General features: G+C 49.6%; 4 protein-coding genes across 4 annotated transcripts; 2 read left to right on the top strand and 2 right to left on the bottom strand.

Annotated features, from left to right (window-relative positions):
- Nucleotides 1-136: 136 nt before the first annotated feature.
- On the bottom strand, nt 137-6,141 carry TGME49_258520 (WD domain, G-beta repeat-containing protein; the record flags this gene model as incomplete). Its single annotated transcript, XM_002365025.1, has 10 exons — nt 137-299; nt 958-1,103; nt 1,300-1,559; nt 1,858-1,987; nt 2,346-2,554; nt 2,889-3,224; nt 3,661-4,011; nt 4,632-4,930; nt 5,531-5,897; nt 6,024-6,141. The coding sequence occupies 10 exons, from the start codon at nt 6,139-6,141 to the stop codon at nt 137-139; spliced, it is 2,379 nt and encodes a 792-aa protein (XP_002365066.1).
- A 3,928-nt stretch (nt 6,142-10,069) lies between these two features.
- TGME49_258512 (hypothetical protein) lies at nt 10,070-11,857 on the top strand (the record flags this gene model as incomplete). The annotated part of the gene is made up of 2 exons (XM_018781181.1): nt 10,070-10,375; nt 11,018-11,857. The coding sequence occupies 2 exons, from the start codon at nt 10,070-10,072 to the stop codon at nt 11,855-11,857; spliced, it is 1,146 nt and encodes a 381-aa protein (XP_018637016.1).
- A 389-nt stretch (nt 11,858-12,246) lies between these two features.
- Nucleotides 12,247-17,123, top strand: TGME49_258508 (3'5'-cyclic nucleotide phosphodiesterase domain-containing protein; the record flags this gene model as incomplete). The annotated part of the gene is made up of 9 exons (XM_018781180.1): nt 12,247-12,448; nt 12,705-12,973; nt 13,429-13,654; nt 13,894-14,055; nt 14,502-14,649; nt 15,032-15,186; nt 15,423-15,614; nt 16,168-16,347; nt 16,828-17,123. The coding sequence occupies 9 exons, from the start codon at nt 12,247-12,249 to the stop codon at nt 17,121-17,123; spliced, it is 1,830 nt and encodes a 609-aa protein (XP_018637015.1).
- Nucleotides 17,124-18,823: 1,700 nt separating this feature from the next.
- TGME49_258500 (hypothetical protein) lies at nt 18,824-22,203 on the bottom strand (the record flags this gene model as incomplete). The annotated part of the gene is made up of 7 exons (XM_018781179.1): nt 18,824-18,844; nt 19,063-19,124; nt 19,404-19,702; nt 20,371-20,478; nt 20,880-21,187; nt 21,532-21,798; nt 22,138-22,203. The coding sequence occupies 7 exons, from the start codon at nt 22,201-22,203 to the stop codon at nt 18,824-18,826; spliced, it is 1,131 nt and encodes a 376-aa protein (XP_018637014.1).
- Nucleotides 22,204-22,712: the final 509 nt, after the last annotated feature.

Consider the following 22,712-nt stretch of genomic DNA (forward strand, 5'->3'; position numbering starts at 1 on the left):
CTATGGTACTCTGTCTCACTTGAATCCTCCCCTGCTTGGCTATGAGGACCTGCATCGCAATACCCGCGCAGTGGTGCACGATGGGCAGCGACAGTTTCGGGCCCTCCGTCAGTTTTGGTGACGTATCCAGAGCCAATCACATGGCCACCCAATGCTTGGCTTGTTGCTCAGTCACCGCTTGGAGTCTTTCCTTCTGCTCGAGCGATGAGTACCGTGGAATGTCTTCGTCTTCAGCCTTAATTACAGTGGAGCATCCTTCTTTGTCTCCCACAGCCAGCACTGGGCAGTTCAATGCGAACCTGAAGCATGCAGTCACCAAAGGCCCGCATTACTTTTGGTCATGTTGGTGGCAGAGAGAGCACGGAATAAAAACTCAAAGGCTGCGCTCGAGTGGCTGCCGTTATCTGGGTACCTCAAATGATCCTCTGCCGTTCTGCTTGGATGAGCCATAGCGTCAAAGAGTTCAGGTTCCAACATACGCCAACAGACTGGTAATTGTCTACAGTGCCGTGATCCAGAACGCATCGTACATTCCCGCTTACCGGACTGTTGTCAGCGACCTTTTGGCATTGCTGCTCTCTCTCTTGGGATAGTGAATCACTACAGGGTCCACCGCCTGTCTGGAAAGATCCCAGAGTTCGACTCTTCCGTCTGCCATGCATGCGGCGAATTCCGTCGAACTAGTTGGGCACCTTTTTACGGAGGCAAAGAGTTTGACAGACGGAAAGAAAGAAAGACAACTGCAATGCGGATGGTGTTGCAAAGCAGATGAGGGGGAGGACGGTACGCCTATTTTCTTCGCTTTCGTAGATATATGGAAGACCCGCATTCCTAAACACCTCGTGGGGTCGCACGAATGAGCAGCCCTCCTTCCTCACCCTCTTCCCGCACACGATCTCAGTCCTTCGACATCAAGATAACAAAGTACCTCTCCCGCATTTTATGAAAGATGCTTACCAAGAGAAGTCGGTAACAGCACTGTAGTGCGTCGAAGGCGGAAGCGTCGCGACGGCTGTCTCGGGATGTTTCACATTCCACAAGCGTATCGTTCCATCATCGGAACAACTTGAAAACACTTCGCTATCGAAGGGATTGTATGAAACCTGAACCAATGAGCAAGGCGCACCACGATCCAGGAGGCATTCGCCGGGGACCTGAATGGCGATAGATCGCCTTGGAGCAATCACTTCGTTTCAAGGCATGGGGAGGCAACCTTACAACGTTTCCTCTCAGAGGATCGTTACGTAGAATAACCGTCGAGACGAAGCGAAGTTGATTGTGCATGAACATATCTCTTACCCTGTTGATGGGTCCGGTGTGCCCAACGTACGTATCGAGGTACTGCTCGTTGTAGGACGTGGAACACCTGTGGACCAGGCCCTCATCAGTTCCGATAATATACGTGGAAGCATCCTGGCCGCTGATGTCAATACACAGCCCCGACGCGTACATAAAAACGACGGCGTCGTTCTTCGGGTCAACGCCGTTCGTATTCCATGTCACTTTCGTACGGGGGTTGACGACGCGTTTCATCGACATGATCGTTGTTTTTTCCATTACTGACAACACATGGCATGCGGACACATGTCCGCACTATCCTCAGCAAATGGGACGTATAAGGTGGAAAAAGAAAATGTCAAACACGAGTGCCTAACAACATGTAAGGATGAAATGACCCGGTTGTTACCGTCTGGCTGCACCATATGTAGAGACGGTACTTTGAGCATAATGAGAATGTGTGCGAAATACTCTTTGCACTTCGGTGCGACCTTCTCCGGGTAACTGAGTGTACACCCTCGAGGAAACTCCGGCGCATCCTTAGAAATGATGAGGGTGGAGCGAGAACGCTGTTCTCACCTTTCTTCATCGTCCACTGATACACCTTGCCATCACCTCCAATGGAGAGCAACTGCTCTCTGGGAACCTTTTCAGCTCCTCGATCGACCCATCGTACATCCCACACGGCATCACTGTGTCTGCTGGAACCCTGAAAAAGATAACGAGCTATACGCATTCCTGGTGAAACACCGCTGTAATTTGTGTGGCCTCTTGCTGACATTGCTGATGTCGCTAGTTTAACTCTATATTCGATCTGAGCGGTGGAGAACACAAAGACTCTCTCCAACAACGCAGGAGGTGCGATTCTGTGTGATGCTACTACAGAGGCATTCATGCCGCATGGTAGAAACAGAGAAATGGTCCTAGACACTATCGGAGGGGGTGCTGATCGTGGCTGTACACCGAACTTGCTTTCATCTCAAACAGTGTGTGCGCAAAATGTCGTCTGTCGAGTTGAGAACTACAGAAGCGCGAGCCTTGACGAACGCACATCTGGACATGCGTACCTGCACGGACAGAACTGGGTGAGTCTGCAGCACTGGCTGATCGGTCGGCTTTCTGAGGTCCCAGAGAACAACGTGTCCGTCTGCCATTCCAGCGGCAAGGAGGTTCGAATTGAAGGAGGAGAAATGCAATGAAAGAACGCCAGAGGGCGTATGAAGTTTCCTCTCAGGGACGAGTGGATTTCTCAAGGACCAAAACAGAATCCAGCCATCTGCAAATAAATGGGACCGTTTGCAGACGCGTATCTTCACTGATGCCCTCGTCACTGTGGCACGTTCGGCACGTTCTAACTTTTTTTCAAGAAACAAAGAATTCAGCATCGCTGCTACCTGTCATTGCTTCTCAGGGGCAAATGCATATTTGGCCTTCCACCCTTCCGAAACGCGAGAACCGCAATCATTCGACACACCAACCAACATTAGGTGGTAGCACTCACTCTTTATGCCGCCGTATATGATCGAAAGGAGCAAGTGGTCGAGTGTATGAGTATGTTGAGGAGCACGTGCAAGCGGTGGAATGCAAGGACGAGCTGGACTTGTACTAACCGGTTGGTACTCCCGATCGAGGAGCAGGACTGGTTCCGTAGGCGACCGCCAACAAGTCCTGGTTTCCAGGATTCCAGTTCACAGTAGAAACACTCATTGAAGACGTGAGTGCTCGACCGTCAAAATCGAAGAGCTCTTTAAATTTTGCAGTCGAGCAATTCTGTTGCGGAATTTGCTCGTCATCCGTCGTGTTTCTGTCATCGCTGTCTTCTTCAGACTCGTGGTCCGTGTGATCCTCGTTGGTCAATGCCCCTGTAACCATATCTGCACTTGCTTGCCCTACATGGTTTTCATCTTCGTTCATCTGCATACTGAGACCGTCGGGTCGCTTGTGCTCTGTAGGCAATGCAAATGAGAAACAGTTGCGGAAATGCAGCCACTCACTAGCACAGAAGGTCGTGTCTGTTATGCGCATACGGCTCGTTCCCAACTCAACCGTATAGCAACTAATTTCATTCCTGCTCCTTAGTCGTCCCTTCTCTCAGCAGCACCGGATTTTTCGAACCACAAGCGAACCAGATGTGGAGTGGCGCAGCGCTGGCGCACAGCAGTACATCAGGAGAACCTTTTAGCTACGACATATGGACGAAGACACAAGAAAATGGCCAGTGTGACATTGCAAACACAACGTAACACGAATATCTCAAATACGAGCCCAGTACCAGCATAAGACGGAGTGACAGTATTAAATCATCGAGGACCGAGGATCACTGACACAATCATACACACACTGCGTTGTAAGACGTAAATTCGAGATTTCAACTCAACATACCATCTGGAGGTGGCAGACGTCGAAAGATCGACGGCCCGTTTGTCTGTCTAACTCCACTGTTGGGATCCGCACACTTGGAGAAGTTGCGGTAGGACATGTGCTGGTAATGATACCGAGTCTGAGCCAGCAGTCTCTCGATAATCACTAGGCCGTTCTGAAGATATCGTGGGAGTGGCGCTTCCTTGCCTATCTGCCAAGCCAGCCTTTCAAACTGAGAAATTTCCTCACGAGCCGCTGCCTGCGGCCCCCGCTTCTCGTCAGTGGCTGAGCCCGACCCACTGATTTGAATGGATGGTCGATGCCTTCGTATGCTCCTCGTCGAGTTTCCTCCATGCAGGAGGCTTGGACCAGCTGCGCAGATAGCACATGGAACGCTGTTGGGCAGGGATTTGCTACGGCAGTCATCGAGGCAAACAGGTTTGTCAAGTACTAGCAGTTCCTCGACATAACTAGGAACAGACTTACGTTGCGATTTGATCCTGTTTGGCAGGCACTCAGTGGCCTAAAAACACGTCGGTTCGTGCCGCCCGAGCATGAGTCGGATCCACACAGGTCCCCACCGAAGATTCTCTCTCTATCAAACCTCTATCGAGTGCCGCTTGACATCCTCTGGCAACGGAACTTCCACTACCACGTAATATAATGCAGCAAAACCAATGCTAGATGACAAGGAGAGGAAAGTACCTGACGACAGAGCTGAGACTTCTAGAAAAAGTGAGATCACATCGAAGTACAGGCGAAAACAGAAAGGAACGGACTGATTCTATTGCAGGACACGCAAGTCAGTCAGTTCGCCGACAGCGAAAAAATGCTGCTTCTGGAATTCATACTCTCGCTTCGGCATGTCTCGATATATTTTGACGTCAAGAGAGTCCTCACCCGTGCGAACGAACTGAGGGCACTAGGATTGAAGGATTAGCTTCATATACACGCATGCTGCATCACCAAATAAATTGTATTCGGCTGATTACCTCCCACGCCAACCTTCCTGCTGGAGTCTCGTGACCCAACGCCAGCAATGGGACCGTCATTCCTCCTCGTCTTGAGCGCCGTGTATCCTTTATGCAACGAAATGGTTGTCACATCCTTGGTAGCGCTGCCATCCGATGTATCACTGGAGGCCACCCGCCTACTGGCTGAAGATAGGTGGAACTGGTAGTTAAGCTGCACGAAGGTGCTATTGACATCCAAAAGGCTGCCAGGCATCTTTAGGCCTTTATCCATATAACTCTGAGCCTCGTTCATCCACTGATGTTGGAGTTCGTGGATACTGAGGGTAAGCCGCAGACACCACACAGTTTCCAAAAGAAGTCCGAACACAGTCGCTCGGAAAAGACACTAGATACCACGAACTCATACCCGCCGTGTGGGTTGGTGTCTCCCTGATACGGAGAGGCAGACGAGACGTCATCTTCGTTCCATCACGGTAATAAAGGACGACACTCTCGAGCGAGCAGTTTCCAATGCAGGTCGTTCTCGACCGTCCCGAGAGCAACAACACACGTGGCAAATTCCACTTGTCTGCGGTGGTGAATGGCGTGCTTCCGTCTTGGCACCTATCCTATCAGTTCTGCGTTGGCATGTGCATAGCTTCACTCCTTGGAGAATTGTGCAAGAGACTGGGTGCTTGTAAATCTAGCTGCTGGCGGAGGCGACTCAGGTATACAGACAAACCCGAGACGACGCGAAGTACGAGGGGCCGCAGGCTCGCGACTGTACAGAAGCTCTTTTCAGATCACTGCTTTTTCAGTAAGATCAAATAACGACCACGTACCATTCTTTCCTGCCGTCACGTAGTCGGGGATCTTGAAAACTGACACGGGAACGGAAGTTTTAAATGTGTGCGTTACAGTCTGTCAAGAGGACTTACCGAGGGACAGCGACTGCGTTGAATGCGTCAAATATGTCCGCGGGACTGACAGATACCTTCGTTGACACTGGCGCAGCAGGCACTGCTGAAATTTCTTTGTTCTTCTGAGGGAGGTTAAGGGTCTGCGAGTGATTTACAACATACTTCTCTGTCAGATTCTTCGATGCCGCTAGGTCGTCGTACTCTTTGTTTCGATTGGTGAGACGCCAGAATTCCTCGGTGTCAACAAGAACCACAAGACTGGGTTGGACGAAGTAGATTTCTGTCGCTGATTCTTGCAACATGATCTCCACTTGCGTCTCGAGCAGCTCTTCACTAACTTCTTGTGAGTGTCGAGTAGCTCCAGGACTGAGCAGGAAGCCGTCTTCTGCGGCCACAACATGTTGCCGCACACCAAATGACCGCCTCCATTGGCAGCAAGGTGCCTAGACAGCACACTTTTTGCATCCTGGAGAGCTCACGGACGACATTTCGATCTAAAACGATTTCTCACCACTCTTGGGGCCTTCGTCGTCTTCGTCAGCATCTGCTTGCGAAGTAGAAGTGTCTTTTTGGTCTCCTCGCCACTCGTTTCCATGTTGGCTGGCCATTTCCACTGTAGCGGCACACATTGGCAGATCACGCCCGACACATCGTGACAGGCAAGCTGAATCGCTGGGGACTGTGATGTATCCAAGTGATCTCAAAAAGGTTTGTAACTCGACGTCCTCATCCAAAGTATGTGTGTACCTGATGTAGAGACCAGCCCGACCGGTGCATGGAAAACATCTACGAACCCGTGTGTCCTCAAGGTATGAGAAACAGATGCACACAGTGATAAACCTCAGTTGAACCTGTTTTACAATTTGCTTTGCTGTTGTGGACGCTGACTGATTTTTCTGGATGGTGAAGGCACAAGATTGCTCCTGTTGACTGCTGAAACAAATATGCGCTCGGACCGCTGATGTGGCGGTGACACAATTGCGTTCAGACTTACAGATCTTGTCAACATCAGCTGCATCGCCATTCTGTGGGCGAATACATGAGGCCAACGGTCTTGGCGTGGCAATTTTTCCATTAAGCAGGACGTGGATTTGCCCTGCTGCTGATAAACAGGCAAAAGAAAGACTCGATGTTTAGCATCTGCTTTACACAAGTGACCAAGGTACTTGATGTCTCAGGGGGGACTGGCCTCCAAAGTACACTATTCTCAGGTCTACAAAATACACTTATCTGTTGACTGTAGCTTTGGACAGGTGGTCCTAATATTCTAATTTCGTAGGTATCGCCGATGCACTGCATAAAAGTAGTGTCATGATGTGTCAGGGATTTGAATCATCGACTGTGTACTACCACTACAACGTGAAAGGACTACTCCTCCGACAAAAAGCTATCATTTGTCGGATTCCACAGTTCTTCCTTTTACAACAACCACAATTGTGTGGGATGTTCCTCCGGTGAACTTGAGGCTGCGATCAACGATCTGCATTGGAGAACGACGAGACAGGCAATTGTGATGGTTGTTTACAACAGTGACTCTACGTGCCTTGCTGTAGCATCTGTCGTATAGCAACTAAACCTATACAACGCTTATGAGTCTCTTTCATGGTTGCTGAGTTCGGAAATATCTTACCACCAAGTTCAGTTTCCTTTGTGTTTCTTATGTTGGATTGATTCGCCGAGAATGTGAAGGCAGACTTGCGTATCTGGCTAATATTCTTGCTGCTGCGACTGACACTCGTCAGTGCCTGTCCGGAAGACCTGACCAGGAGAGAGGAATTGTTGTTCTGCTGGCCTCTGGCTCTGCTGATGTCAGCACCCACTGGCGGCTTACTTGCACGGTTTTGTGGTGGCTCTGTCATTTTCTAAGAAAAACATCTAGTCGACCCGTCCTCTCTGAGCTACTATATTCTGCCTAAGGAACCCGTTCTGATGAAGCTGCCGCTGCGAATCGAACAGTAAAGTCCTGGGCGTGGCTCGTGCTGTAGCTTGTGAAGCTACAAACAACCGCAGAAGTCAAATCCAAGGTCATGAATGCCCTTACTAGTGCGGAACGACTTTTCCACGTTTTGTTTGACGGCACACGAATAACGCAGGCTCACGCCCCTTGAAGGGAACTGTATGTGTTCCTCGTAAGTGTAATATCATCTTCGGTACGATATTCCACACGGTACCTCTGTGCTTTCATCGGTCATTCAGCCCCCAAAGGCTGTTCCTACCTGAAAAGTATCTTCTCAAGAAGCAAAGATTCAAGAGCCTAGATCAACAAACCACCGTCACCAGTTGCCAAACCCAGTTCAGTTCTCGAATAAACTCTGGCACTGTGTTCATTCAATCATTTTCTTCGGAAGCTTGAGGTACGAGAAAGGTGACATGCGGCAAATTATTTTTTGCAGCAGAGACCCAGAACGACAGAGCACTTGTCTCATCTTGAAAGGTGCCACCCGGGTGGACACCCCCAAACAAATTTGCAAGCGGAGAAAATTGATGAAAATCTGAGGAAAGTTGGAATGCGTTCGATTCTTTGGCGCGACAAAAAACATGCAGAGCAATCGAACGGGTAGATATTGCACTGCGACTCTACGAAAGTGCGGCCGTGGCACTCTACATTTCCGCACCTTTTTCCCCATGCACTAAGCCCGCAGACGACGAGACGCGGACTCTGCGGACATAACTTCGCTTCCACCGTTATTAATCGGAGAATAGAAATTTGGGCTAGCTTGTATCTGTCAAGCGATTGTCATTGAGGCTGCCTTTGTCTCGGCCCTTGCAATCGTTCCGTTTTTGAGAGGCTGATGCCTGAAGAGGAAAGTATGGTCACAGCGATACCAAGCTGTAAATACTGAATCAGGTCGGTGACGAGTGTTTTGCAGACACACAGTTCACCAAGTAACTGGGAAGCTTCCTTTCGGTATCTTCCGCCTCGTTCTGCTGTAAGACGAACAAACATGTTGGGGTTCCTCCCGAGCCGTCGTTCTGTCGACGTTCCTTTTCACGGACCGCCGTCTGTTTTCGTACAGTGTCATCGATTACCGTGCTCCTCTGCAGTATCGTTCTGATTCTATAAGCGCGCTTGCAACGCTCTATGAAACTCAGATCGCTTACATGTTGGTTCTAAATGCACCGAATACTATGGAAAGTGGCATACCCTAATAAGTAGACAAGAACCTCAAGACACGGTTTCGCCTGTGTGACCACGAACAACCTAGGCGGGGCTGCATCATCTGAGACGGTGCTCTCCAGGAGATGGGAGGGCGTGTCATACACTGTTCGCATGGGGAAAATCGCGCCGGCGATCTGCCCGTTTCCCATGTCAGCGACGGTTTTAGGAAAACAGTGGTTACACAAAACTGGAGTTCATGTTGTCTTGCTTACAGCTACCTTTGTCGACTCTCGGACGCAACATCAGCCTTCTAGCATACCCCCAGTCTGGGGCAAGTGAGACAGGTTGAGTGGGCTCCCGATGCGAATTTGCGCTCGAACGCATTCGTGAGCTAAGTTTCTGTGCACTGCAACTTTATTATTGGTGCTCCGGGGTGAACCATTTCCGTTTTTTCCTTGATAGAGTAACACGGAGTATCTGGACACTGAAGTGGGCCAGGCTCTCTACTGCCACTTGAAAGGCAACAAAACCCTCGCGTCGGGGATGTTATCCCAAGTGGTATATTCGTTACATGCGACAGACAACAAGAATGTATTCGATATAGACGCACAGTTTCTCCTGAATCTTAAATTTGAACCGAACTGATGTGGTTCGAGATCTGTCGGAGCGATGAGGGTCACCTCCGGGTGCCTACTCTCTGGAATCACTTCAAACAAAACAATGACTTCCTCAAACTTATCTTCACAGAATATTTTCTGCCAGAGCATCAACGACTTGGGATATTTTGGCGTATCTGTAGGTTCCTGGCCTCGATTTTCATTCTTTTCGCCATCAATGCGTACACCTACTCGTGGGGGATGGTCGATGTGGCCACTACACTGAGGAACCGGTACGTGTGAAATGCGTGCCTCTGCCGTTGATTCATTCTAGTGTAACCCACTATCATCACCTTCAGTGTAGAAGATTCACGAGACGTGCGCCTTGCGCACACTCTCCTTGCAGAGGGTTTCATTTATGTACAGTACATTTTGTTGTTATCGGTGCTGGGCGCATTCTGCCAGTGTCCTGGGAACATCCTGAAAAGGAGAAGCGAGACAGGGTCCGCCGATCCATAAGTTGACAGTCTCACCTTATAAGTAATACGACTTTCGAGTCCTATTCCTAACGGCGTTTTAATCGCCGTTGGTAATCGTTTTTATGTGTGGTGCCAAAAAACAGTATAGCAGATGGAAATGACATCTCCTGCTTGTGGGTGTCACTAGTGAATCCAATTTTCGGGTTTCCGTTAGTGCGACACGACATGTGAGAATATGGAAAGAGAGCAATGTCACTGCAACGCATTTGAGTGCTTGATATAAAGCCACCAGAGTTTGCGCTGTGGCCTCTTTGCGCCAGCTCGGGTGTGATAAAAAACGTCTTTCCTTCTTTCTGTTCTTCTTCACAGAACGAACTGTTTGATGGCATGTACGCAAGATAACTTTCCTGCAGAAGGCTGCGAGGACGAGCTAGGCATAACCATCGAGTACCGGGGAAACAAGTACACAAGATTTTTTTCTTTCCCAGCTCCAGAAGGCATTACTCAATCGAAGTACTCCGGTGACTATTATGATTCGTACACTAGCTGCAAGGATATGGCGCTGGATCCTTCTGGTGCTCTGTGGAGACAATTTGTTTCACAGTCGTACCGTCAGCTGATCATTCAACCAAACTATACGAAAGCGTGTGAAATCTTCGGTCCATCCGCGGACTTCTGTGACAACCATGTAAGTGTTATAGTTTGTGGCTCGCTCCAGATGAAGTGATTATCTTTTGTCAGCTTAGCATTACACTTAAAAGTGAAGACTGCAGTAGTATTTGACAAAATGACTAGAGGTACCCTGAGGTATGTATAAATGGCCATCGGAAGTGACTCATGCGGGTTGTCTGGCTGTCCGTGAATGCTGACGAACATGCACACACGCTGCATCGGACTTTGAGGAGGTTTTAGGGTGGCTGTGGGGGCACAAACTTTGCAAAAGTGCGCTAAGCTATCTGTCAACCAGAAACATGTCTCTCGTGGCTGTGGCAAGCTGAAATGGCCAACTCTGCTACGGCAGCATCCATCCCAATTTTCACTTTTCGGTCTCTCTCGAAAGGAGGGGAACAAATGGGGTCTGGGGGGGAGAAAGCGTCTCTCTCTCCCTCGTTTGGTGTAGTCAGAAAAAAGAAACGATCACAAGGTACAGAGGTCACCAGGAAATCGCTGCAGGGAGAGCGTTACCGATAACCAACTATGACTCGTTGGTTTTACTCAGATCTATCGGGACACTGGTGGATCAGCCACATCACGATGCATACTTGTTGGACTAACTTGTTTTGAACCTCTTGATTCACCGTGTGCAAAATTGGTTTCCGGACACATGCAGGAGGATAGGCTTCATACCTGCTTCCTCGGTTGCCGGCGGCCAGAGGACACGGCGGCGAAGGGGTATACCATGGACAATCGCCCGCCTTGCATATCAGGCAAAGAAACGAAGCCGCCACTGCTTTGCATTTATCCGGAAGATATCGCAAACTTCACATTTTTCGACAAGATGATTGGTTCCACATGCATTTACTCGCATTCGATTAGTGGGAACGATGATCCTTCCGGCAGCGCTTCCGACGTCTCAGAGCCGATTTGGTGTTTCGGGGCTCTCCAGCTTTTCGGAGCGATCGTGGCAGCAAATTTCCTGCAGCTAGTCTTCGAGATCCTTCTCCTTCGAGTCCTGGACATGGCCAATGAATTTATCGAGCAGTCCCTTGTTCTCCGGAGTCGAAAATGTCTCTACATATTCATAATGTCCGCCATCTTGGGTGCCGCAGCGTTCGCATGTCTCGGAGCAGTGACGATCGTCGGACGAGTCAGACTCGATACTGCCTTAATCATATCTTTCTTCCTCACCCTCGCTGTCGACCAAGTCAGGTTTTTCCTTGTTCAGCCTATCATTTGGTGGGTTATCTTGCGCCGATGCGGCAAACTATCACCTGTCGGAGTGCAAGAGTATGATGACGACTACCTCACGCTGTTCCAGACAGAAACATCTTTGGTCGACACAGGAAGGAAGCTGATCGGCGAGTTGATGTCCACAATTGTTTTTCAACGTGTTTTCCTCAGTTTGCTTCTAGCTTACACCGCTTTCCTCCTGGTCGAATTCCTTCTTCTGAACAACGTGCCAGATTATAATCTCATCGCCGTTCCCAATATAGACCAAGTAAGTCTTTAATGTCAGCCATCAACAGCCTTTGGCACTCTCAAAACATGAAACGAGAGACAAAAAATACACTTGCGACAGTTCATTCAACATCTGGGGATCGATGTCAATAGTCAGAGTCTGCTGCCGCAGTGTGGTCAGCCGGTAGCATGACAGCGAAGGATCCGCGACACTGCTGACCTCAGTGTACCTCCCTTGTAGCATACTGAAAAAGCGACACGACTTTTGTGCATGCAAGAAAGTATCCGCCATGCAGCCTTCTGTCAATCCTATTGTCTCCTTTGTTTTTGTTTTCGACACTCGCATGCATTATCGGGACAGGCTCGCACAGGATCACGCAACCTGCTCACGGATGCGCCCCAGTTTGTTAAGCTTCTTGGAACACCGCAGCATATTCCTGAATGCATATCTCTTGCGTTAAGGGCCGAATTGTGGCAAGGCAGATCGACAACGTCTTCACAGTCATATTCGCAATTGAAGTGCTGGGGAAATTCGTCAGCTACGGTCTAGAGTACCTACAAGACCCTATTGAATCTTTCGACACGATTGTCGTATTGACGAGCTTTACGTTGCTCGTTTTGGGTTTCTACGTTTCTGGAATCGGTGAGTCTTACACGCCTTCTATTGAAGGAGAGTTTGAAGCTTCCGCGACCGCCAACACATCAGATCATGTGTTGGGGTGGCCTTGCTTTTTCGCTTTAGCCTTAGCTACAAACTTCGGTTAATTTATGGTGTGAATACAGGAAAAACACCCTTCAGAACTGATGACGCAGTGCCGCTGAGCTTTAAGCTCGATAGCCCGTCTTTTTTCTGAGCTTGAAGATTGCTGCCGTACTCGGAACGCCTTGTTTGTTTTCAGGGCTCCTGCGAATTCTTCGGTTGCTTAGCGCGCTGGCGTTGCTGCACAAGTATCCCGACTCGAAAGAGAAACGCCCCGAGCTGTCCGCCGGCAATTCGTCGAAGTTGGAAAAGGCCTCCTCGATAGTAGAAGGACTGCTTACCAATGTCCATATTCCGAAGTACTTCAAGACAGAACTTGAGTGGGTCTGGGATTCCATTCTTGCCAACAAGGTCTATGACTCTCATGTCGTCGAAAACGAAGAGGAAGAAGAGGATCAGGCGACAGAGGCAAGTCCTATGCTCTCTGCGTGTGCCGAAAGATCCTGTCAGAAGTGTGTTCCCACAAAATACAGCGTTGCCCCCGTAAGCCAGAAACGGCTGCCAGCCACAGTCGTGTAACATGCGTTTGCGCGCCCAACTCGAATGTTGTGTTGCATCGTACGTTACGGGCTTGCACACAAAACTCAGCTTGTTCACGTTGCGGATTCCGCCTGCCATTTTTGGATCCATGTATTCCTCATTTGCGACACCCACGCCATCGCAACGGATGGCAGAAAAACAATCGACTGCTGGCTATGGGTGAGAGTGTTCTTTCCGCTCGCGACGGTACTCGCCTGAGTGTGTGCGGAGACTGTTGTTCTGCTTCCTGGTCTCAAAGAGCTACGTTAGTTCGCGCGTGTTCCACGGCAATCGCGATTTACCCATGACCTCTTCAGGAATGTGCAACTTCTTTCTTTCGTCAGACAATTATTGCTGGCAGTGATGCCTCCCGAAAGACACAGGCGGCCGTGCGCGCGTCCCGGGCTCAGTCTCGCGCTTCTAAACTTCCTCATGGCTCATCCAGCATGGTGGTAGGCACCACGAATGGCCGCATGTCCGGTCAAATTTTGGAGACTTTGAGGGAACCCGACCCCAGAATGATGGATGCTGCACTGTACAAGTCCGAAACGCGCAACCTCGATCCTCTCAGTAAGCGGATTCTTTCTCAACAAGCTGCTGCGGTGCATGACAGAGGGCGGATGTGCTCCAGTATCTGTTTTTTAATCGAGCCGTCGCTTGTAGGAGTCCGGACGTGCCAACGGCTGTCGCGAAAGCTTCCGTCTAACGCACAAAACGCTTTGCTTGTGAGTTTCCACGCTTGTGAGGCGTACACGCTGCGTAAGATTATTCGCTGAGAGAGATGCAGTGTGCGGTGCTCCTCCATGCAGCTGCGACCGTTGGAGGTATGAAGAACTCACCGTCAATGTTCGCAAAGGGGAGCAAATCAAGCAACATGATGGGTTCCTCGGCGTCAAAATCCTTTCGTACGGAAAGAAATAAAAAAGCCATCGACATAATATCGGTTTTGTATCAGGCGTCACAAATAACAGGTAAGCACTGACACCAGAAATCATCGCAAAATTGCCATGACTTCAGTTCGCGAAGGTGTCGGTCCCGATTGACTGTTGCCGCTTCACGTGGAATATATGGAACAACCGAAGGGTGCGCACAATAAAGGTCCTTCATTCTACTTTTGTATGGCATATGAACGTAGGCCTCATCTCGTTACGAGAAAACGAATGTGGATTCATGGGAAGCAAACACCGAAGTTGCTGTTTGCTTTAGTAAAACAAGAGAGTGTACCACACGGTCTGTACCGTAGGGGAGAAGATTTTCCTCTTAGGCGGTTAACGACAGACTTGTTTCGACGTGTGCCAGCCCTTGCCTAGGGGTCACGACGGCTCTATGCTAATACGAGGAAATAGCTTCTGTTGCGTCCCCCTGCTCGTAAGCCGTACTTCTCGATCGTTTGGTATATTTTTGCTAATGCAAGCAGGAGCGGAACAGGAACAAGTTAACGAGGCCATGCGGCCGTTCGATGAATGGCAGTGGGACGCCCTGCACGCTGGAGATGTGTGTGACATGAACCTGCTCCCTGTCGTTTTCGTCCGGGCAATTGCGACCTTCCCAACGATTATGACGAAGTTAGTTGAAACAGAAAAACAAAATTCGAAGCAGCGTGTTCAGCAGGGGACTACAGTTGCTCCTCTACGTAGTTTAGTGGACGGCAATAACTGGTAAATACACTCAGGCATCATTGATTCCCCTTCGCGCGTCCGCTCGGAGGCAACGTTTTGTTGCACACCTAAGAGTGTATTTTCTTGAGCGAACCAATAGATGGTAGTTCCTCCGTTCCGCCAACTCTAAATGAAGTAGAAAACATGTTGTAGTGTGTAGAAAACAGATTCACATGTGTTCCCGTGCATTCTATCTAAAAGTAGCGGTGCTTGAAAAGCACGATTTCGAGCTTCGATGCTTTCTTGAAATACTGGAAATATCCTTTGACGTGGTCTTCTACCTTTGCAGGTTCAACTTCGACTTGGATCGTCTCTTTGATTTCTTGAAAGTCGTTCAAACGTCCTTTCAGAAGAACGTGAAGTTTCACTGCGCAGCACACACAGCTGACATGATCCAAGCAATGCACTACTTCCTCACGATCGGGAAGCTCGGAGCGTTGCTAAGTGAGACCGAAACCACCGACGCAGGGAGACACTCTTTTTTGGAGGCTACAGTTGTACAGACACCAAGGCTCCGAATTCACACAGGAAGACAGCATAAGCGTCGTCTTTGCGTATCTAGCCTGTTGTTGTCCCGCCACCCCCGTGGCTGACAAGTCACACAAAACAGACATGATGAAACCGAAGCCCGTCCAGTCGTGTCCGGTTCCTTGCCTCGCCTCTGCATTGTTCGTATGCAGGCGAATATGATGTTTTCTTGTGCCATTTCTGCGCCCTGGTCTGCCACTTCGGGCACCCGGGCGTGACCAACACGTTTCTGGTCAAGTCCCGACATCCACGAGCTATTCGGTACGACGATGAATCCGTGAACGAGAACTATGTGGCGTCCGCAATTTCGTGTTTGGTGGCACGCGAGGAGTATAACTTTTTTGGTAAGCAGTGGCGGGTCCAGTGCAAAGGTGTGAGGGAGTACTGAATTCTCTGCCCTGAAATGCGCGTGTGGAACGAGCTGCAGCGTCCTTGATCCTGACAAGGTCGTACCACAAAATGCATCCCATCCGGTCTCGATTAAACCATTGAGGTGGAGACGTCTCGCTGCTTGATATCTGCGGGAGAATTCCAAACTAACGGGAAATACTGCACAAAGGCTGTTTGATAGCACTCGTCGTAGATTTGCACGTGCTGCCAGAGGCCCTAAACCTGGTCACTATGAGGAGAGGCGACTAGAAATCGATATCACATTGATAAAGCTGCGGCCCCAAGCTTCGTGCTTCGCTGCGGTGAGATGCAGAGGTAATTTGCAATTTCTTCTTTTCAGCCCTACGCCCTCTTCCCGTAGAACGGAGTCATCTCAGTGACGGCGTCTTGCGCGGCTAGGGCACTGATGTGGTATGGTGGCTGGAAGCCAGTCTTTGTCATGGCCGTTTTTGCCAAATACGTGAAGCGAGGCTTTGGACCTTTGTCAATCTTCTCATCGTTTTCCAGGAGATAAGCTGCCGCTGTGGCAAGTCTTTCGACTCCATATGATCGACATTCTTCTGAATTTCGACATCTCCAAGTCTGCGCATCAAGTGGCGATGTTCCGAACCAAAGTATCCATCAAGTTTACGGCGTCCACACCGGCAGACAAACAACTGCTTCTAACAATTCTTTTGAGGGCAGCGGGTAAGTGAGGAGTACTGAATTCTCTTCCTCTGAAAAAAGACGTTATACCGGCATACGTCGGTGAAATTTGCCAGAAAGGTCAGACTACAACTCAAAGTCGTGTACCCTTGCTAGAGTCGGCAACCGTAGGTCTCTGACAAGCCAGAGCGAGCATACACGTGTCCGACTCAAGGCACATGCAGCTGATGATGTGTGTCATTCCTTGGTTCTCGGGAGTCCGTCCACATCCTAGTCTGGACTTTTGTAAAACCGGGAGAACTACCGATTGATTGGGGTACAGGGTGGAACGCGAACCTGGATAGATGGGTACGACATGGACAAATTAGGGAGTCGGATCCCACAGGGAAAGCCAGCAAGCATGCCGTTTGCTGGTTCTTTGCCTTAGAACACACACAACACCCCACGAGCGTTTCACCACCGTCTTTCTTTTGGCGTCAACTGCCCAGTGCTTTGGCGTTTGTTCTTTTGTGCTAATCACAGATTATAGCTTTACATGCCGTCAACTGGCACTCTACAGCAAGTGGAAGGATAGAATGATCGACGAGTTCTTCGCCATGGGAGATACAGAGAAGCAGCTCGCTTTGACAGTGTCCCCATTTTGCGATAGAGAACTGACTAATGTCGATAAATGCCATGTAGCGTTCGCCGAGGTCGCTGTAAAGCCACTGATGACGGTTTTGGTGCTGGGCTTGGCTCCACATCTTCAGAAAGACGTTCTGGACACACTAGAGGCAAATCAGAAGAACCTCATGCAAAAACTGGACAAAAGTGATTGAGCAAAGCTCTTCCACGTGTCCGTCCTCGATGTGCCATTCACACTTTGGAACGACTACAGTATCGGGATGTGTGAATATCTACCGCTTCACTGTTTACAAATTTGCATCTTCACTCTGAACATAAACTTGGCACAAGCGTGGATATCCCAGGAAGGCGTCCCGCAGTTTGAATCAGAGGGGATCAAGTGTTGTGTTGGATCATGGAGTCACTCAACGCCACCTGTCCTAGGACATATCCGATTCCTTCACCATGTTACAACTGAATTCAACACAAAACATATTTTTTTGCCAAGGTTCCATGGACATCTATTATTGGTGAAAACGCCCCCCTTGAAGCATCTTTGGCATGACGTGACTCACGTTTTCTCTCTTGTCTACGGCTTACAATTGTCTCCACACGGGGACGTCGTCCGTAATTCCTTCTTTGGTAACGCAGGGTGTCTCCACGTTTCAAGAGACTTGGAGTAATGCTGACTAGTCGCAATCGTTTGTACGCTATGTAGGTATGACACGTCGGCCACGAGTGCACGCTTTATGTGCCCTCGATTCGATAAAAGTTTGCACTCGGCATAACCCTACGTATCCCGGAGACACTAGCACCAGCAAGGAGGGCACTTTCTTTGGTACTATTCGTGCTGATGAAAGCGTACCTTCTTGATGCTACAAGAAGGACCACTTGAAAAACGAGAAAAGCAGAACTGCACAATTTCGGCCCATGGTTTTCGAGGCTGTCGGCATTTCAGTGTGTCTTTAAACTGTGCAGCTGCGCATGTGCTGGAGTGTGAGGTTGGCTCCATTCTGGCCGCTGGTCACTCACGCCAACAACTACTTTTGATGAGAACGATCGAGACAATGTCTCGACAGGGAGCGTAAAGCATCACCTGTTTCAAGCACGGACCTAGACGCGGTACATCATTTGATTCGTCCAACAAAAAAGTATTCGGTGATACACAGCTCATGACAGGTGCCCGAAACTAGAACACCGCTTGACATTTTTGGAAAAGTCACTGATGCACGATGCTGTGGACGTCGAGAATTTCCGGACTCTCTAGTGGAATGCTGTTGAATGAAGTGCCGTGGGATACCGGGTTGTGATGCATGACCAAAGGCGCTGACGCTGTCTTTCGAGAAGCTACCGTGTTTTTGTCCAGCGGTCCGTTTGTGTCAGTATGCCGCCGCTGCTCATATCGCTAATGTTACTTGTGCCTCGTAGATTTAGATATGAATCGTGAACACGCACTTGTTCTCCAATGTCTCTTTCACCAACAATACACACGCACAAGACAAACGGCTTCCTCTGCTTTCCGTTTCGCCAAACAGATTTGGTCTGCTCGTTTTACCGGCGAGTATGCAAAGAACAACTACTTTCTCTCTCTCCGCACAAAAGGAGGCAGGAAAACGAGGACTTCGCGGGGAACTATCGGCAACATAGAGGTGAACAGAAAACCCATTAGCACACATGTAAACAACTAGACACTACAGAATTACAGAAGTTAAGAACCAACCAGAAAAAGGCGTTCGGTAAACAAGGCGCCGGCGAGAGAAGCATTCGGAGTAAGGCAAGCCGGAGTCTCAAGATGGGTACACGACGGAGAAGAGACGGACAGTTGGAAACCGAGAAAGATGCAAACAACCGCACACCAGCCAGAGGGGTTGGCGGCCTGTGTGCAAAGACCTGTGAATACTTGAAAAACAGCAGATTACAGCGAGAATTTGTTTGCCTGTGAACAGAACACACACAAACAAATGCCTTTTACCTCTTCCGACAAAACTGGCGACGCATGACAACCCACTTTTATCGTCTTTTACCACAGTGCTATATGGCGTGTAATAGAGCACAGCAGCCTCAAAGAGCATACATCTTTGTCCGCAGTTTTCTTCTCGAGCATAAAAGCTATGCTTGTCGGTATGTTTCTAGAGAAAAAGAAGCCACACTCACTTTCTCCATCGCTTCCACCGCTTTCTCGTCTGCCGCCAAGGCCCGCTGAACGTCGAGAAACTCTGAGGAGCCAAGAGAAAACAAAGAAAAGCAGAACCTAAGAGATGCACAGACAGCGAAATTACATGCCCACACGTTGGGTTGCCTCTGACAGAAGGGTGCGTGGGAAACAGCCTGAACCGCTGCAACCCCGAGCCAGACCCAACGGAGCATTTTCGGATGCTGGGGTGATTCCACCTAGCCCAAAGAAACCGACAGCGTCAATTGACAACAACATTGCACCACCAGAGCAAACCACGAAGCGGGACAGTGTCCAGAGACTCGACCGCTTGACGACCTACCTTTTCGCTTTTTTTCGCGTCTCTGAAACCGGTAGAAGTCCTCTTCGATGCCGCCCTTTCTCTTCTTCTTTCTTCGGCGTCCGCCAGGGCCTGCTGTGTCATCCGAGCCGCCAATACCAGCCGCAGCTGCATTCTGCTGGACACAGAGGTTGATTGCTCCTTGCTCTTCGGTCCCGCTCTTCATTTGGTCTCTTGGATTCAAACCACGGCTCCCAGCAGCCGCTAGGGACGAAGGCCCAGAAATGTCTGGCCTACGAATCGACTTGAATGTCGTCCCGTCCGATGCTGTCGCAGAAGACCTAATGCGGAAACAAAAAGAGATAGGAAGGGGAACGAACATGCAGACCACGACTGTACGCAACCTCTAACAACACAATGTTATGCCAAGAGGGATCCCAGATTACCATGATTTGCTTTAATAGATACGAAGGAGTCGAACCAAACACACGACAGCGTACAAAACATCTATATGTCTAAACGGGGGCACGCACGACGCTCCCCAAATTTAATAAATAAGACAGGTACAGGGGCGCTGCTGCCAGGGCGCCCGAAAACGAGACAAAGAATAATACAAAATGCAAGACAACTAGCTGTATTCACTAGGCAGAAACATACAAAGCAGCATGGGTGAGAGGTCGACAAAGAGAGTAGATTGAGAAGTTGCGTCGAGGCCTACAACGAACGAAATCTGTGTGCACGAGACTGAGCAGAAAAGGAGGGACAAAGGCGTCGCAGATGACGACGAAAAAGAAACAACAAAACGGTAAGACCGATTTACACTGGCACAAAGGTAACGTGGTGGAGAAGGCGAAAATACCACCTTGGCACCTTGCTCATCGACACAGACAGTGTCCCCAAATGATTCGCCTAGGCAAGTAGTCCTCCTGCGGGATGAAAGAAGGGAAGAAAAGCAGGAAAAAAAATCATCAATCAGATAGACGGACACATGCACAAAGTGGTTGATTACCCGACAACAAGAGTGAAGCCATCCTCATCTGTGAGTTGTTGCTGCTTCACCCGCTGTCTCTCGATTTCCTTTTTCAAGTCGTGATTCGCCATGAACTCATCGACATCCCTGGCAGAAGGCAGAAAGGCAGAGACAAACGACCCTGTGTAAGCCAAGTCTGACTTTCCAACCAAGTTGAAAAAAGCACAAATTCAAGGACGAGGCGGGCACTAATCAAGCCTGAGTCCACGAAAGTGAGAAAAACCAAAGATGCACAAGGTGACAAAACCCGTGAGTTACGTAGAGTGGAATCCACCTCCTCTTTGAAGAACCATCACTGTACATAAGAAGAGGCGTAGCTCCTCGTGTCTGTCGAGTCGCTCACGGAAGACTGGGTCTTGTTTTTGACTTAAGCGATGTAGTTGTGCTCACGCTGCGATAGATGTATACATCGTGGGAGCCTGTATATTGGGACCTAAAGTCAGCAACGCGTGCGAATGTTTTTTTCTCCTTTTCAGACACGAGCACACCTCTGCATCTCGTCGGGTGTCTTTCCAAGGGCGCCGGCCTCCTGAAGCCACGCCGCGACACCGCGGGTTCCGAGAAGGAGACTCCCATCCACTGTCTGCCCATCGCTAGCCAGAAGGTCGTCTCTACTTTGCTTGAGAGACTTTTTCCCGAGATCGACAGAGAGCGGGGCATCTTCCTTTCCTAGGGGCACAGCGGCGGCGAGGAGAGCAGATACAGAGAGAGCGGAACGAAAAACAAAGTGGAGCAGGCGAACGGCGGAGCAGGTCGGCTGCAAACCGGCGCAGGACAACCTGCTCCGACTCTGTGTCTGTACACAGCAATACACCAAACTCAAAAGGAGTGTTGTCTTTCTCATCGCAGTGTTTCGCGCCTCTCTGATACATGGTATTGTGCTATTTTTTCTTTCATGTCGCTTCCCTTTTCTCCCTGCCATACTCCCGCTTCTGCAGATCCTTGCCCGTGTTTAGTCGCCATCTGTCCAGCGTGTTTCCTCTCCAGTTCCGTCCGCCTCGTGACCTGTGGAAACTCCTCACGTTCCCACCCCATGCAGCTCAGTCGCTCATTCTTTGCTCCCTCTTTCGAGGTCTGTGAGAATTGCGCCTGTTTCTTTCGCGCAGATCATGCGGGGTTTAAGACTTTGTAGCGTCGCACCTTCCGCCGGTAACAGTGCTCCTGTTCGCTCTTCTGGACGACAATCTTCTCGCGGACATCTTCGATTTCTCCGAACGTGTCCTCGAGTACTCTACAGAGTTTGGCAACGGAAAGGAGAGGAGACACAGAAGTCACAAACACGGTGCGGGTGGTTCGTCCTCTCGCGTCCGCCTCAGCTGCAGCACGTTCAGGGCTGAAAGAAGCAGTTTCAGCATCCTTGCCGCCGCCCATCGAATACGGCGGGTATGAATCTTGCTTAACCAACACCTGAGACAGCAGAAAGACAAATCAACACCTGCGTAGAGGGACGGCTCTCGTCCTCCAGGAAACTTCAACAGCTGCTCGATGAGGCATACACGCACCCGCCGAAGGATGAGAAACCATAGTATCATTCATATCGTAAGGGGTGTCAGTGCTACCCTCGCAGAGCCCGAAAAACACTCTATCGCTTTATGTTTTTTGTTACTCCTGCGGTGCACCCAGGTGCCTTCGTCTTCGTCCGAGACGGTGCAAAGTCAGAGAGATCGACAGATGGTGACAATGAGATACTATTAGGGACAGAAACCTTGCCCCTCTCTGTCGTCTACCTTGTCCGTTCCCACTCACCTCCCAGCAGAAGGGAGAGTCCTTCTGCGCAGGAATTCTTAGACGACGAAATGTGTCCAATTTCATCTTCGGGAAAAGTTAAAGACCTCGAGTCCTCGGCATGCACAAAGGCATGTATAAAGGCATCTAAGCATGCAACTAAAGAAGACCTAAATAGATCTGGTATCGTCGGCGCGTACCTGCTCAGTCAATCGGATCAAGAAGGACAGAAATAAGCACATCTGTGTGAAGACATATGCGAAACACGTCTCAAAAAGAATACAAAAACAATGCCTGCAGAGGTCCGACGCCGTTTTGTGGACGTACCCATGTATACGCCAAAGAGGAAAACCGGTATCTCTCGTTAACTACCCCTCATCAAGCAGGTATGCATGTATACAGAGAGAAAGATTTTGCTTTATGGCAGCTTCATTTTGAGACAATTTGTGTCCCGATCTGCGGGAGCCACCGGCCCGTTTTTCTGCCGCGTTTCCCGCAGCGGCCTAGACGAGGAGAAGAGCGTTTCTTCAAGCCTCCAAAGAGCCGAAACAGCGAGTGTAGAGAAGAAATGGTCGACACCGACAGCTGAGAAACGA

Source organism: Toxoplasma gondii, chromosome VIIb (genome assembly GCF_000006565.2).
Source record: "Toxoplasma gondii ME49 chromosome VIIb, whole genome shotgun sequence".
Taxonomy (NCBI): domain Eukaryota; phylum Apicomplexa; class Conoidasida; order Eucoccidiorida; family Sarcocystidae; genus Toxoplasma; species Toxoplasma gondii.